Source organism: Xiphophorus maculatus, chromosome 2, assembly GCF_002775205.1.
Source record: "Xiphophorus maculatus strain JP 163 A chromosome 2, X_maculatus-5.0-male, whole genome shotgun sequence".
NCBI classification, from domain to species: Eukaryota; Metazoa; Chordata; class Actinopteri; order Cyprinodontiformes; family Poeciliidae; genus Xiphophorus; species Xiphophorus maculatus.
The window spans coordinates 3475117-3490822 of record NC_036444.1 but is presented as its reverse complement, the minus strand read 5'-3'; the positions used below and the strand labels follow the sequence as shown (position 1 = coordinate 3490822).

Genomic DNA, 15706 nt, shown 5'->3' with positions numbered 1-15706 from the left:
CATCTGCAAGCTAAAACGGACATGTGCAACAGAGAGAAAAATGTGTATGTGAATTTTATCCAAAATAATAATAATAGTATGTATTTATAATGAGATTTTTAATCAATGCGTATGTTTATAACCACCTAGTGGTGTGATGAGTAACTGCAGGCATCGGGTCCTTCAGGCGCTCTCAGGGCTTCCCCAGCAGAACTCTGATGCTGGTGGAGGAAGGTGAGACTGAAGCTGCTCTTCCTTCACTAGGTTTATTTTTACTTAGCCCTCTTTGGCATGACTTTTTATTTTTTGGGGGGAAAAAATATTATCCTGCATTCTTTGGGAGCTTGGTGGTTCCTAATTACATATCAATCATAAAATCGGACCCTGACACCTTCCGGAACCAGATTTGGGTTTGTTGCCTCAGGGCAGCATTGTGCTACCAGGGGTTTAGAACACCAAGGTTTTCTACCGTGATTATGAGAAGTGAAATACAAATCAAACAAAACCTACATTCATTAAAAGAAACTTTTCTTGACAAAAATAAATCAGACATGGTTCCAACTCACCAAATCTAAAATAAACAACCAACGTTCATTAATGAATGCTACATTTAAGCAAATTACTAAAACGAGCATTTGTGTGTGTTTGTCTGTATGGCAGAGTTAGAATCACTAAGGATGTTGCCATTAGTCTTTTTCCCTATTATATGTAAAACATCAGGAAGGAATTGCTTGTTGATGTGAAAAAGAGTATCTATAACATTTCTGGTACTTGATTATTGACAAACCTGTGAATCACCATCTGTTTATCTGATTATCTATGGGTTGTAGCGATCAGATTCACACCAGTGACTGGAGTTAGGACTGCAGGCTCTTTTTTAAAGAGTTTATAGTGCTGTTGTTTTTGATTTGTAGAATTTGAGCCAAGCAAAGGACAACATCTCCACCAGCTCCCATATCTGGTAGATCTGGTGGTGCCACGACTCGCCCTGTGTAGGTTTTAACACCATCTGCACCAGCCATGTGAAGTTCCCTGCAACCTCATATTTTTGGTTTTGGCAGGTATTGCTTCAGTCTTTGCCTGCCTTGGAATAGGAACATTTATTCATTGATGACCAGCTTATCACCCTTTAGGACTCAAGTTAGTTTTGAGGATAAACAAACAATGAAATAATGGCTGTGCAGCGGTTCTTCATGTTTTCATCGGGAATGACCCCAACTTATGAACCATGCACCTTTTGTCCATGAAATGATCTTACATCCATCTCCTGTTGCTGTTGGTCATTAATAAAGTAAAAAAAAATTGGCTTTATAATTATTTTGTAATCAACTGCATATCAATGCACTAGAATAATATTGTCTGAACAAAAGGGCCCCAACTGTGCAAACAAAAAAAACACAGTTTTAGCATATAAATTATAAAAACAATGTCTTGAAATGATCTACAATGCTTCTTTACATACTCACAGACATGAAAATATTTTTAGTTAATAGTTACCCAAAATTTAAAAAAGAAGAAAACTAATCTATAACTTACAAGTAGGAGGCAAGGTGTAGCATGCAACTCTGCTTCATAAAAAGGTCTGCTCCTCTTCCAAGTGAAAGATCACATGAGCCTCAATACTTCTTTTATTTGGACAAAAATATGTCTGGTGGTACTTTAAATCATTCCCCCACCAAAAATAAAATAAAGGAGCAACATGAGGTACAGATATGTGGTTTGTTGCCTAGGGGCAACGCCATGCTATGTAGGGTTAGGGTCATATTTTCTAGTTCAACAATTAACGAAATACTATAAGAACATCCAACATCTACGAATATAATTTGTAAAGGCTGGAAAAATACGACCCTATGAGTGGGAGCTGCGGCTCCCAGTGGCTGACCACTCAGTCACGACACTAACTGTGTCTTTTATGTTTCAGCTGTGGAGCCACTTGCATGCAGTCAGAAGTCACATTGTGAAGAGGGATTTATTCTGTGTACTAGGTGACAAACAACCAAGCAAGGAAGGTTACACATGTGCCCATCTTTTACCACATGTACTTACTCTGACTGTCATCTGAACCTTGATATTCACCCGTGTAGTTCGTACATCCTTTACAAAGCCGTTTAAACATTGCATGGATTTTAGGCGGAGCTCCTCCATGCTGTACGCTCTCTTCTCACTAAGTAGTTAATTATGTCGTAGTAGGAGATTTGGGGCAGCTTGTCCACATCCTCTCACACATTTTCCTTCTCTGTCTCATACGGATACATGAACGATTTTGTTCATGTATCTTTCTCATTGGTCAAGAGTGTCCACATATTTTCTTTTGGTTGGTCTTAAGCCATGGATTTTCTATGCATTGCGCATGCGCTTGCCTAGCAATATGGTGCAGATCACTTCCGGCTCAGACCTGAGAGAAATATGCATTAACCATAGAATTGCACAAATTGAAATTACTAAAATAAATTTGCTTAATGAAAACACACCAATTTAAGAAAGAAAAAAAAGTAAATTTTTTGATTTAAAAAAATATTCATGCCAGAATAATGTGGTTTTTCGACCGTACTGAAATAAATGTGTTTCGCAAAACTGCAATGCAAACACTTTTTTCACATCATGAGTCACATGATCAAACAACCGGATGTTGCCACTGGAGCAAACCACAAAGATGACAGGAAGTAGCAGGGCGTTGATGGCGTAGCATGTTTTTTAATAACTTACTGTATGAACAAACTCATTCATGTGAGATTTTAATTGTGCTTTTTATTTCATTAAATTTCTATTTAATTGCAAAATTGTGTTTTTCGAACATTAACATGGATTTGCATACTTTTCATACCCCTCTAAAACAAGAATCATTGGAGATGTCTATGGCAACAACATGTGAAGCACCAATAATTCTGGAGTGAATCACATTTTTAACCTGCCGTTGTTGTGATGTAGACGCTGAAAAAGCTCCATCGTCAGGATAGGAAAATTCAGCTGCATTAGTCAATATTCAACCTGCAGAGGGCAGCACTGAGATGGTTTGAGTTAAAATACTGTAAAATTAGGTACATTTTACAGTAAACTGTCAAAATCTGCACTTGAACATGAAGCCAGAAGCTAAATAAATAACCTATTTAGATCATTTATCTGCAATGAAAACAATGCTTTGAGGGTTAGTGGCACTTTAACAAGAGAAATGTTAAACTTTTAGTGTTTTTGTGCTCAGCAGTGTGGTAAACAGTTCAAACAGGGATTGATTTGCTTTCATTTGTTTGGTTGTGCAGTAGTTAGAAGGTCAAACACCGTGACCCGAACACTGGGCCCTGAAACAGAAACTAATTAACACCTTTTCAACTTATTGGCCGTGACGCTCGGTGATCAGGCCACAACCTATCGAGTATTTTGCTGTTTTGACTGAAGCGATCAAATAATTTCCATTGTCAGTAAATGACAGAAACCGAACAACCAGAACGAGCTCAGCCCGGGAAATCAGACATGAAAAGGCATCAATAACTCCAGGATCGATTAGTTCTGTGAAACTTTACTGATATTTCATTAGAGAACGAACATGACGATAAGGGAGAACGTTTAAAGCCGGGTTAGAATCTACAACAATATCCAACGATTCCAACGTCTAACAGTCTCACTCCTCAGACACCTTCGCTCATTTCTCCAGATTGTGTCACTCCTCTGCCATGATCTCTCACTCCACAGACACGTTCTCTCACTCCAGACACGTTCTCTCACTCCACAGACATGATCTCTCACTCCACAGACATGATCTCTCACTCCACAGACACGTTCTCTCACTCCAGACACGTTCTCTCACTCCACAGACACGTTCTCTCACTCCAGACACGTTCTCTCACTCCACAGACATGATCTCTCACTCCACAGACATAATCTCTCACTCCACAGACACGATCTCTCACTCCACAGACACGATCTCTCACTCCACAGACACGATCTCTCACTCCACAGACACGATCTCTCACTCCACAGACACGTCCTCTCACTCCACAGACACGATCTCTCACTCCACAGACACGTTCTCTCACTCCCGACACGTTCTCTCACTCCACAGACACGATCTCTCACTCCACAGACACGTTCTCTCACTCCAGACACGTTCTCTCACTCCACAGACACGTTCTCTCACTCCACAGACACGATCTCTCACTCCACAGACACGTCCTCTCACTCCACAGACACGTTCTCTCACTCCAGACACGTTCTCTCACTCCACAGACACGATCTCTCACTCCACAGACACGTCCTCTCACTCCACAGACACGTCCTCTCACTCCACAGACACGATCTCTCACTCCACAGACACGATCTCTCACTCCTCTGCCACATTCTCTCACTCCTGCACATTGTTCTCTTACTACTCTGCTATCATCTTTCAGTGCACCTTGTTTTCCCACTCTTCTGCCCGTTCTCTCACTCCAATGCCACGTTCTCTTACTACTCTGTCATCTTCTTTTACTCCACTACGTTCCCTCACCCCTCCATTTCACTCCTCGTCCTTGTTCTGTCATTCTGAAGGCTAACCCATCAGAACCACGGCGGGCCGTAGTTCTACCATGTTCAGCTCTGCTGCTCTTTGTCATCCATCACTCAGTCTCCCCCTCCATCCTCCATGCTGGTGTTCTCTCAGCGGGCCGTCCTCAGATGGGACTTTGGGGGTAGACAGAGGAATGTGGGTGGTGAAAGTGGGTCACATGCTCAGAGAGAGGGAAATAAAGGAGGAGAGACACTGAGGGAGACCGCCATGGAAACACGGGGGTAAGGAACGGGAAGTGGGGGATGAATTCCCTCGATCAGTCGGAGTGGATCAGTCGGAGGGCTCTTCGCTTTCATCTGATCTCTGTGGACGGCAGAACATGCGAACACACACACACACACACACGGAAAACCAACAACACACAGCGAAGAAGACAAACGACTCACACTGCAGCACAAACACGTCACGTCTGTCTCCGCCTGGACAACGTCCTGAAAGACGAACGCAATCCATTTCCCTGCAGATCCAACGTGGAGGATCAGTAATAACATGGCAACACACTCACACAAAGACAAACAGATGCATGAAACACATGCACACACACGTTTAACCCACAGGAGCTTCATAACCAAAAACACACGATGGACATTTCCCATCATGCACGCTGTCCTCTTATCTCCTGCAGCCGTCACAGAGATAATCACACACAGAAGTGGTTTAGGTCGCATTCACAAATGCATCCGACTCCTCTCATAATGATTCAGGGAGAATGTAGATAAACAAAAAATAGAGCAAATTTCCAATAAAAATCTAAAATTTTGAGATTGATCGCAGAGGTTTTTTTGAGTTTGAAAAGTCAAAAAAGATATAGAAAAAACTCAGAAACTATGAAATAATCTCAGAAATGTTCATAAATTTTGTGGGAAATTTAAGAGTTTGAAAAGTAAAAAACCTGATAGAAAAAAACAAAAGAAGTTTAGATTAAGCTCAGGAATTTTAGAATTTTTTTTTAAATTTCAGTGTTTCAAAAGTGTAAAAGTTTTAACTTTTGAATTGCAGAGATTTCAAAGTGTTTTTCTTAAAGATTTCTCAGATTAATTTCTGATATTAATCTTAAAATTTCTTAATTTTTTCTAGAAAATGTTTTGACTTTTCAAATGTAGAAATTTCAATTTTTTTCAAATTCTTTGGATCAATCTAAAATTTCCAACTAATTTCTAGCAAATGTTTTGACTTTTAAAACTAAGAAATTTACAAGTTTTTTCTCAACTTTTGGAGATGAATCTAAAAATGTCTAAATTGACTCCTCCCACCTGAAGGGGGCAGCATTTCTTGCTTCTACTACTCTGCTGCCTCAACCTTACTGGATGAGTTATCCTCTGTGATCAATATGGTAACAGAAAGTCACATTTAACATCATACATAGGCACAAATATTGCAATATTTCTAAATTAGCGCCACAAAATCAGTAATTTTGATTTTAAAAAATGGAGGGACGGATCGATGTGAAAAGATGTTCAATATTTAATTTTATCAAAAGCAGACACAGCTACTTAGTTTGTTGGGTTTTATCAATATATCCTGGCACAACCGACCCTTTAAAAAGAGTCAAAATGAAAATGAGTTCCACATCCCCGATGTTTATTGCTTTTTCACAGTATTATAATTTGTTTAGATGTAAAGAAAAGGAAAAAGTCAGAACTTCTCCATCAGAAAGCAGTGACTCCAGCCACCATGACGCCACAGTGCCAATTAAACTTCAGCATAAAACCTTTCAAAGGTAGGCAGTTCTCCAGGGACATCCAGGCGCCCGTTACCCTCAGGGAGCCCCCAGAACAGTTTGGTCCAAAAGCGCCAATTGGTGTCAAAGTGCATCCATGGCTTCGGGCCAAACAGAACTGTAAATTTAATGTCCCAGTGGACAGAAATCCTCTGAAAACAGAACCTCATTGAAAAGCAAAATGAAGATTCTCATAAAAACACGAAGGGAGGAAGGGAGGACAGGTGATTGGAAGGAAAGATGGACAGATTCAACTTTTAGAAAATAAAAAAAATCTGGTAAATACTTTTTTCTGAATGTCTTCAAAACACCACTTATATGGAGAAACTAGTCACATACAATTCAGAGCTATATAGAATAGAATAGAATAGAATAGAATAGAATAGAAGTACGTTATACACTGAATAAAAAGACACCTAAGTATTTTTTTTCACTGTCTGGAAACGACAGAAAAACTGATGAACAACAACTCAAAACCTTTCATACTCTTATTTTTTTTCCCCTCGCTCTCTGTGTTAGCTATGCTACACATAAATCCGTTGCCATAGCAACTGACTGACAACAGCTCCACTATCAACACCAAAAGACATGCAAACATTTCCCACTCAAACGAACAGGACATTCAGTCTGTTCCAGTTTTATGCTTTCAAGCTTGATTTTTATTTTGTGATTATTAATAACAAAATTATTAATAATCACTACTGCTGCTATTAGCTAAGCTAACACTGCAGTGATATATTGGCTAATTTAGTCACCTGCTCTGATTCTGCAGCACATTTTCATTTTAAGGTCATCAAAGTCAAGCTAGCACAACTGACCTTCTTCTCTCTCCCTGACTATTTTTTTTTATTGAAACTTTTTCCTGACCTCCTTATCCAGATGTGTTGGTGTCGACAATTAGTAGCAAAACACTGCGTCCCTTTTTCTTTTATACATCAGGCGTACGTTTAAGATTTAGTGCGTTACATTGATAACTTTAAACCAATGCTTGCCATCATCAGCGAGTCGTTTTTGAATCAGAATCTTGCGCGTCTGACTCTATAACACCAATTCACAACAAATGTCGCCTTGAGGCACTTTACAATCATTTTAACTTTTTGCATCCCAATCCAGAGCTGTAAAAAGCCGACATTCCACATTTTTCCAGAGTTCTGATTCTTTTTCATTTGCAGATCTCAGTGACTCTACACACCTCGAGGTCACATGAACACACACCAACACACTCAGGTCAAAGAGCCCTGCAGACCCACATGGCGCTCAAAGGCCTGAAACATTAACCCACTCTGACCTTTGACCTTTCTGGGTTCAGGGAGTAAGAGAGGGAGCTTTTCAGGAGGATGTTGATGAAACACACAGTTCGGTTTTTAAGGGTTCTGATGTTGAAGCTCGGCGCCGCTGTGATGTAAATAAAGTGGTTGAAACTGAGCGGGTTTTTATTGGCACAGTTTAAAGTTTAATGACAGCAGGAGAACATGTGAGAGCTGAGGTCACTTACACAAGCAGTTAAGTTTCTCCTCCTCTGAAGGGACTTTCCATTGACTTCCATTCATTTCTGCAGCCAAACCCTGAAATTGACCCTAAACCTGACCATAACCAGTAGATACCCAACCATAAAACTGACAGAAAATCAATTCACTCCTTGGTCCTAAACCAAACCCAAAAACAGCGCTCTCTCTCATATGCAATATACAGTAGTATAAGTTAGGAAAATTATAACTACAGTACAATGTATCAAATACAAGGCGACACAGACACACCCACACACACAGCGGAGCTAATTTGTTGAATTTAATTTGAAAACGTTTAGCAGACTTAGCTTCTCTTGCAGTAAATTTTCCTGATAAATTCTAAACAGCTGATTTATTTGGTCGTTTTTTAAAATTACAGTTGAATAAAATTTGACGTCTGTGTTGAATTTTTCATTATGGACTGTTAAGGATTCTTCAAGTATTTAGCCATTTATCTTCATGCTCTTATTTTGAAGTGAGTAAAAACTGTTTCCTCTCCTCATTTTTCCCTCCCTTATTTAAAAAAAAGACATACAGGAACAAAATAAAACCTGGACAGGAAAGAAGAAGATATAAACACGAATACAATGTCTAAAGCCGTTATAGAAGATATTAATTATGATGTCAAAATTAAATTGGCACTCGATTTTTGTAATCTTTCAGATATCATGTGAATTGAAGTTAGCGCTTTAGCATTATTGTGAAAGGCCTAGAGTTAAGTGTTGTGTGTAAAATGAAGGTTCATTAGTGTTTGAGAGGGCAAAATTACATCATTATGCCATTATCAATACTTAAAAAGGTCTCAAAACAACAATATTATTGTTTATCAGAATAATTTAGCATCTAGCAAAGTTTGTAGTTTATAAGATCCAACAGTTTGTAAACACATTCATCTCAAACCACAAGAACTGCTTTTAGAAAAGTGACCAGACACACTTATGATCATAAATACAAACATACAAGCTGCTCATAAAACTGAGAACTAAGATGCCTTGTAAATACAGAGGAGGAGGAGGAGGAGGAGGAGGAGGAGGAGGAAGGCACTGGACCGTGACACTTTAGCACATATGGGAGGACAGAGGAGACGAGGGAATGAAGGCAGACTTGGTGGGAGAAATGGAAAAGCAGAGAAACGGCGGCAGAGGGGGAAGCGTCCAGCTGTTTGTCCATCCTTGCTTTGCCGTAATGAGGCCGTGTTTGGCTCTACGGCGCGTCGCCGATGCCTCATCTAACTTCTCCAAACTCTAACAAGCCAAACTGCTATTTAGATTTACCTCCCGCCGGTGCTGAGCCGAGCCCCAAACAAGCGAGCGCGGAACAGCGTGGCGCTCCCTTAAATGGACACTTTGACATTTTGGATTTCGGCTGTTTATTTTGCTTTAAACAGACACTTGTCAGCATGTGGGGGGAACATTTCTGCTTTTAAGTTTCCATAAAATGGCTCCGCTTGCATTGTTAGCGTCGCTGAGCATATCTTCGGCTCGCGGCCCGCTGAGCCCTTCGGCTGAAATGAGGGAGGGGGAGAGAGACTCACCTGACGAAAACAGAGCAGGCGGGAAACAGCAGGGCCATTATTTTAATCACAGGACCAAGACCCGGCCCCTCCAGGACGCTCACGGTTACATTTCACTCTGTGACAGTGAGAATAATGACTACGAATCGCCACCAAACCAACTAACCTGAATTTTTTTTCTCAGAAGAAATAAAAAAGAGGAAGAGGCAACTGTTTCCTTTTCTCACACGGTGTGACATCACCTCCACTAATGGCAGGAAGATAAAACATTTTGAATGCTCTTCTTATGTTCATCTGTCATCTACACCTGATTATCCTTGACACACTCACACATTACACTGCAAAAACTCAAAATATTGCCAAGTATTTTTAGACTGGTTTCTATGGGCAAATACCTTATCATAAAACTAACTTACAAGTAACTTTTCATCCAGCCAGAGGTGCTTGTTTTAAGTCAATAGTTCCTTATTTAATGGATTATTTTCTTAAAACAAGCTCCTTTATCTCGCTTAAAAGTTACTTGAGTTAGTTTTTTTCTTATCTGAAGTGTACCATAGAAACTAGACCAAAAATACTTTGTGATATTTTGAGTTTTTTCAGTGTTTTGGTAGAATCAGACATTTCATTTTCCGAAAATACAAAGAACAGCAGCACAACTGAAAGATTATCATAAAAACAACCAAAACACTGCAAAAACACAAAAGGTTACCAAGTATTCCTGCTCTAGTTTCTGGTGCAAATATCTTAGGACACTTGAAATGAGACAAAACTAACTCAAAAGTAACGTTTCATCAATATTAAGAAAGTAATTCCTTAATATTGATGAAAAAATACCAGTTCCACTGGCAGATTATTTCAGTTATTTTCATGTCTTCTTACAAGAGTATTTATCTGCCAGTGGAGCCAGTATTTTTTTCATCTATGTTAAGGAATTATTGACTTAAAACAAGCTCATATTTCTTGCTGTGATGATACTTGTAAGTTAGCTTTGTCTTATTTCAAGTGTACTGAGATATTTGCACCAGAAACTAGAGTAAAATACTTGGTAAGGTTTTGCGTTTTTACAGTGTGTATAACATCTAAGCAGGGCTTCGTTATTAAAGTCTTACACATCCTATAACGCAATAAATCTTAACTTAAAACCATTTTTCTGATTTCCCAGCCTTCAGTCGTGTAACCCTGACAGGTTAATGTTTCTCCAGATGTGAGAAATGAACTTTTTATGATTTACACGGCGCACTCAGGCAAACAGGAACTCCTTAAAGCTGCAGGATCTGTGACCTCTCATAAACTTTACTGCTAGGTGTGATTGTGCAACAACTTTGACATTTTAACGGCGCTGCTGTTCCAAAGCCAACACTGGGGGTCGTTTCGGACCACAACCGCAGCTGATAGAGAGGGGGGAAAAAAAATATCACGTTTGATCCTCTTACGATTCAATCCGGGCTGCAGCCGTCGGGATGAAACGAACACGACCGGGTATGTTTACTACCGATTTAACCTGCTTATCCTGACGTGATGCTGCACGTTTCTGTGCCAAACGCCTCAGTTTAGCACAAACAGAAACATTCTGAGTTTTTTACTGAACATGAGACAAAGTTTTCAGATTACACACAACCAGAGGGATGATTTTAACAAAAAATAACTCTTAGTTGGACTGTCAGAATAACTAATTTCGCTGGATGATAAATAGTCACAGATGTTATTGTGATAAACAATAATATTATTTACAGACTATTTTGAAGTAATATATTGCATAATAATAATGCAAGAACAAATTCTGAAAGATCAATAAATGCTCATTAAAACTTAAAGTTCAACACTGGAGCTGGAAGACATTTTATATATCCAAACTGAATAAACAAAACAACAAATAAAATTAATTTTTAAGTTTCGTTAAATTAAACTTTCCTTACAAAAAAAGACTAGTTAAGACCAAAACACCAGACTGAAGACTTTTATCGTTCAGGTTTTAGTTCAAAAGAGAGAAAAAAAGAGAAAAACAATAAAATATGCAAATGAAAATTGAGCTTGTTTTAATTTAGAATGTGATTAATTGATTAATTGCAAACCTTTGAGAATAATTTTCTTACTAAGAGATTGTACCCATCAGGACTCTTTGGTTTGAACTGCTGATTTCAGTTTCGACCAGTTCTGACCGAAACCTTCACCGTCCATTTTTAAAACCCGTCTAAAAATATTTTTACCCAACTGAGAGTTGATATTACTTCATCTTTATTGGTATTGATTTTATCTGTTTAACTGTGTCGTTGTTTGAACTGAGTTCCTGAACACGCAGCTGTTACCAGTTCCTCTTAATTATAGCCAGTCTTCCTCGTTATCTGGCGTCTAAATGAATGTCGGTGTGTAACCTGAGCTCCAGCGGCAGCAGAACAGGCCGACACTTATCCCTCTAATGTAATTGCACTGAGTAATGGTGCCGATCCAATAACATTAATGGAGACGGTGACTCGGTTCCTCACAGCAGCTAAAAATAGGACAGCAGAGAAGAAGCTGATGGAGGTTAAACAACGAGTCAGAAGTTTAGTCCTACCCTTCGTCTGATCCTTTTTTTTTTTAGAGAAAATGTCAACAGGTTGCCAGCAGGGCTCAACTGGAGGCAATTAAAATGCTCAGTGAAGTGAGACACGGGGCAGATGGTCAGGCACAAACCAGCTTGATGCACAACTGGTAACACAGGTTTCCTCTGATAAAGTCGGCGCCGTCCAGAAGTCACAAAACGACTCAATCTGCAGAACATTCTGGGTTTGGCCTCCGAGCCGCAGAGACGGAGCAGAGAAGTCAGAAATGTAAATTTGATGCTCGACGGATTCATAGATGAAACCCAAAGAGTGTTTTTCTCACCTGGCAGTCCGGTAGATTTGGTTCGATTGAGGATCAAAATATTTGTTTCACTTTCACACTGCAGTCCAAAACAATCCAAACGCAAAATGTTGAACGATGAACAATTATTTCTGTTTCATCATCCTGAAACTTTTCTTCACCCAACTCTACACAGACAGATCCAGAGTTTTAGATACTCGACCGGCGACATGATCAACGACCCGACAACAAAGCAAAAGGATGAGTTTTTAGGACGCGGTTCGTCTCATCTGTGCATCTGTAGCGACACGGTAAAGAAGGAAACTAGCTGCAGCTTTTCCTCTTTGTTACAAAGGGGAACATTACAAATACACAAATACACAAATACACAAAATCAATCACAAAAGTATTTTTGGCTTAATTTCTACTGCAAATATCTTATTGCACTTAGAGGAAGACAAAACTAACTTACAAGTAACTTTTCAGCAAGATATGGAGCTTGTTTTAAGTCAATTATTCCTTCATTTTGATAAGTACTAGTTCCACTGGTAGATTATTTCTATCATATCAATACATTTTTTCTGTGTTATTAATGAAATAATCCCCAACATTTGTTACATTTTCAGCTGCTGTGGTTCTTTTTCACGCTGCACTGAATCAAACAGACCAAACTAATTAAAAACCTGTTCCCCTCCTCGTCTGTGGGGGCGCCACACCAAGAACCACTGAAGGAAACGGCAAAAAATCCTCTGAAGACACCGTGAGAAACTTTCTTCTTCACCAAATGTAAACAAAAAAACGGACTGGCGTCAGGTTTTAGAAGTTGTAGTATTTCTCTTTTATCTTTGGTAAATCCATTTCTCCCGCTAGCGCTAAGCTAACATGTTTGTTTTGGTTGTATTTACCCAGAATGCCCTGCATTTTAGTTCACTTCCTGCTTTTGGAGCGGCTAAAGATTAACCAGAATCATTCCGATTTTTAAAAATTGTAATTCTTTTGACTCTGTAATTTGAAGTACTTTGCTTTATTTACTATTGATTGTAATTTTTCATTTAATAAAATGTTAAAGGTCTTTTTAAGGGCGAGTGTTGCTAATTAGCTATGGCTGTATACACTGTGATGCAGACAGGATTGTTTTTGTTTTGCTCTATGTTTTTGTATCTGTCCCAACAAATAAACAATGATTACTATTAGCATTGCTCTGGTCCGCTTTGCATTCACATATGTATTCAAAGTGCACTAGATTCACTTCAACTGAACCCAGACTGAGGTTAGCAGACAGACCAGCGTTCGCTTTTCTCATCCGGACCAGAGTTTACACTGCAAAAACAAAATCTTACCAAGTATTTTTGGTTTAGTTTCTAGTATAAATATCTTATTACACTTGAAATAATAGAAAACAAACTGAAAAGTAACTTTTCAACATTTTATGTGAGCTTGTTTTAAGTCAATAATTCCTTAGTATTGATGAAAAAGTTCTAGTTCTTGAATTTGACCCTGAACTGAGGAGTTTTTCCAGATCCCAGGGTGTGTTGCAGTTTGCAGTCGCCTCTCCAACAGAACCACTTCCCAGAGCCTGCTTTACGTTAAAAGTTAACCCAGTTCTGGTTGGTTCGGCCCGGTATGGGCAGTTATTTACAGCTCCGTGTTTTCTCTGTGCCACGCTGAGAATGAGCTTTAGATAACAGATGTTTCTGCGTGGAGAGCAGCTGCAGCTTCCAGCAGGCCCTCATGCTGCTCCACGCACAACATCCATCAGAACCACACGAGCTGCGTCACATTGTGTGTCCCGTCAAGACAGAACCGAGCCGGTCTGCAGCCTGCACCAGAACCAGTTCCCATAATCATCATCAGCAGCCTCTCTGTTATCAGCTGCCCGGGTTATCAGCGCTGATACCCGGGCATCTGCAACGCTCGGCCTCCGCTGAATGAAAGCCCCAGTCTCTCCAAAACAAAACAGATTATCGCGAACAAAAATAGCGGGAAGAGAAGCGGCATCACCCGCTTACCTGGGGAGTAGAGCCGGGCCAGCTGCCGGGCCCCGGCGTGCTGCGGCCCCCAGCGAGGCGCCGCGCTGCGGGCAGCCGCACCATGCTCGTTCCCGTTCGGATCCTCCTCCGCCATGGACCGGTGCCTGATGTCGGTCTCGGAGAGAAGCGACGCCGCCATCGCCGCTGCCCGCTGTCCCTCCTCTGGTTTAGGCTTTCAGCGAGCAGACATGGACCGGGCCAGCTTATCGGCTGCTGGGTCGGTTCCGTGTCCGGGCCTCCGGAGCTGCTTGACGCTGACTTAGCAGGAGGAAGGAGGCTGGAGCAGGTGATGGCAACTCGGCAGCAGAACCCGGAAACGCTCCGCTGACACACAGACCTACTTTTAACCAACCACCAACCGCTGCTTTAATGTTTAACCGGAAAACTGAAATACTTTAAAAAGCTCCTTCATGTGAAGGAATGAAGCGTTTAAACAAAATAACACTTACGTGTTAGGGTCTTAGGGATGGTCTGCAAATTACTTTTATCGTAAAAAGTGGGAAACGTGGCTAAAATAAACCGCAATATCAGTTATGGAGATAAGAACCTGAATATTACAGATGGAAAGAAAATTCGGAAATGTGAAAGGTTGGAAATTTTCTACAAAAAAAATCTAGAGAAAAAATCAGATTTTGAAAAGTCAAAATGTTGCTAGAAAAAGACTCAGACATTTTTCTAGTCTCAGTAATTTTCTAGAAAAAGCAAGGAAATGTCTGAATTTTAAAACAAACAAAAAAAATGCTACCAAGGTTTATCTCAGAAAATAAAAATAAAAACAAGAACATTTCTGAATTTGAAAATTCAAAAATTTGAAAGAAAAATATTCAGAATTTCTTAAATAAATCCCCCCAAAATTCTAGAAAAAGCAAGGATATTTCTGATTTTTAAACTCAAAATGTTCCTAGAAAAAAAAATTTTTTTCTAGAAAATCAAGAACATTTCAGAGTTTGAAACATCAAAAAATTAGCTAGAAAATATTCAGAAATTTTTAGATCCATCCAAGAAATCTAGAGCAAAGAAATTTCTGAATTTTAAAACTAGAAAATTTGCTAGAAAAATTTTGAATTTTTTACATTTATCCCAAAGCATTTTGAGAAAACACATGAAAATTTCATAGTTCGGAAAGTTTAAAATTCACGAGAAAAATATGCAGAATTGTTTCAGATCAGTCTCAGAAATTTTCTTTAAAAATCAAGGACAAGTCTGACTTAATATTCATAAGGAATAATGCATTTTCATTTGATTAAACAAAACAAAAGTTCACTACCCAGAAGACCAACTGAACATTACTTTTATGATAGAAAGTGGGGAAATTAGCTAAAAATAAACAGCAATGTCAGTTATGGAGATTAAAAACTGACAATGGCATATAAGAACCATTGTAGATAGAAAAAATTGGTAATTTTCCGACCAAAACTGTATTAAAACTTTTCTAGAAAAAAATTAGGAAATTTCTGAGCTTCAAAAAGCAGAAATTTTGAGATTAATCTCAGAAAAAATTCCAGAAAAAAAATTAGTTAATTTCTGAGTTTGAAAAGTCAAAAACTTACTGCACAAAAGTAAAGACATTGAGTTTAATCTCAGAAATTTGCT

The 15706-nt window shown here is 39.2% G+C and overlaps 1 protein-coding gene and 1 long non-coding RNA gene across 2 annotated transcripts in view; one reads left to right on the top strand and one right to left on the bottom strand.

Annotated features, from left to right (window-relative positions):
* The window catches only part of LOC102229207 (transmembrane protein 189-like), a 38314-nt gene extending 23755 nt beyond the window's left edge, over positions 1 to 14559 (bottom strand). Inside the window, exon 1 of the mRNA XM_005795789.2 lies at positions 14093 to 14559. Within this exon, the coding sequence (XP_005795846.1) occupies positions 14093 to 14252 (160 nt within the window). The 5' untranslated portion in view covers positions 14253 to 14559. The remainder of the gene's footprint in view (positions 1 to 14092) is intronic.
* Positions 10619 to 13233, top strand: LOC111611855. Its single transcript, XR_002754275.1, has 3 exons — positions 10619 to 10739; positions 12280 to 12394; positions 12710 to 13233. It is a non-coding gene; the product is annotated as an uncharacterized LOC111611855 (long non-coding RNA).
* Positions 14560 to 15706: the final 1147 nt, after the last annotated feature.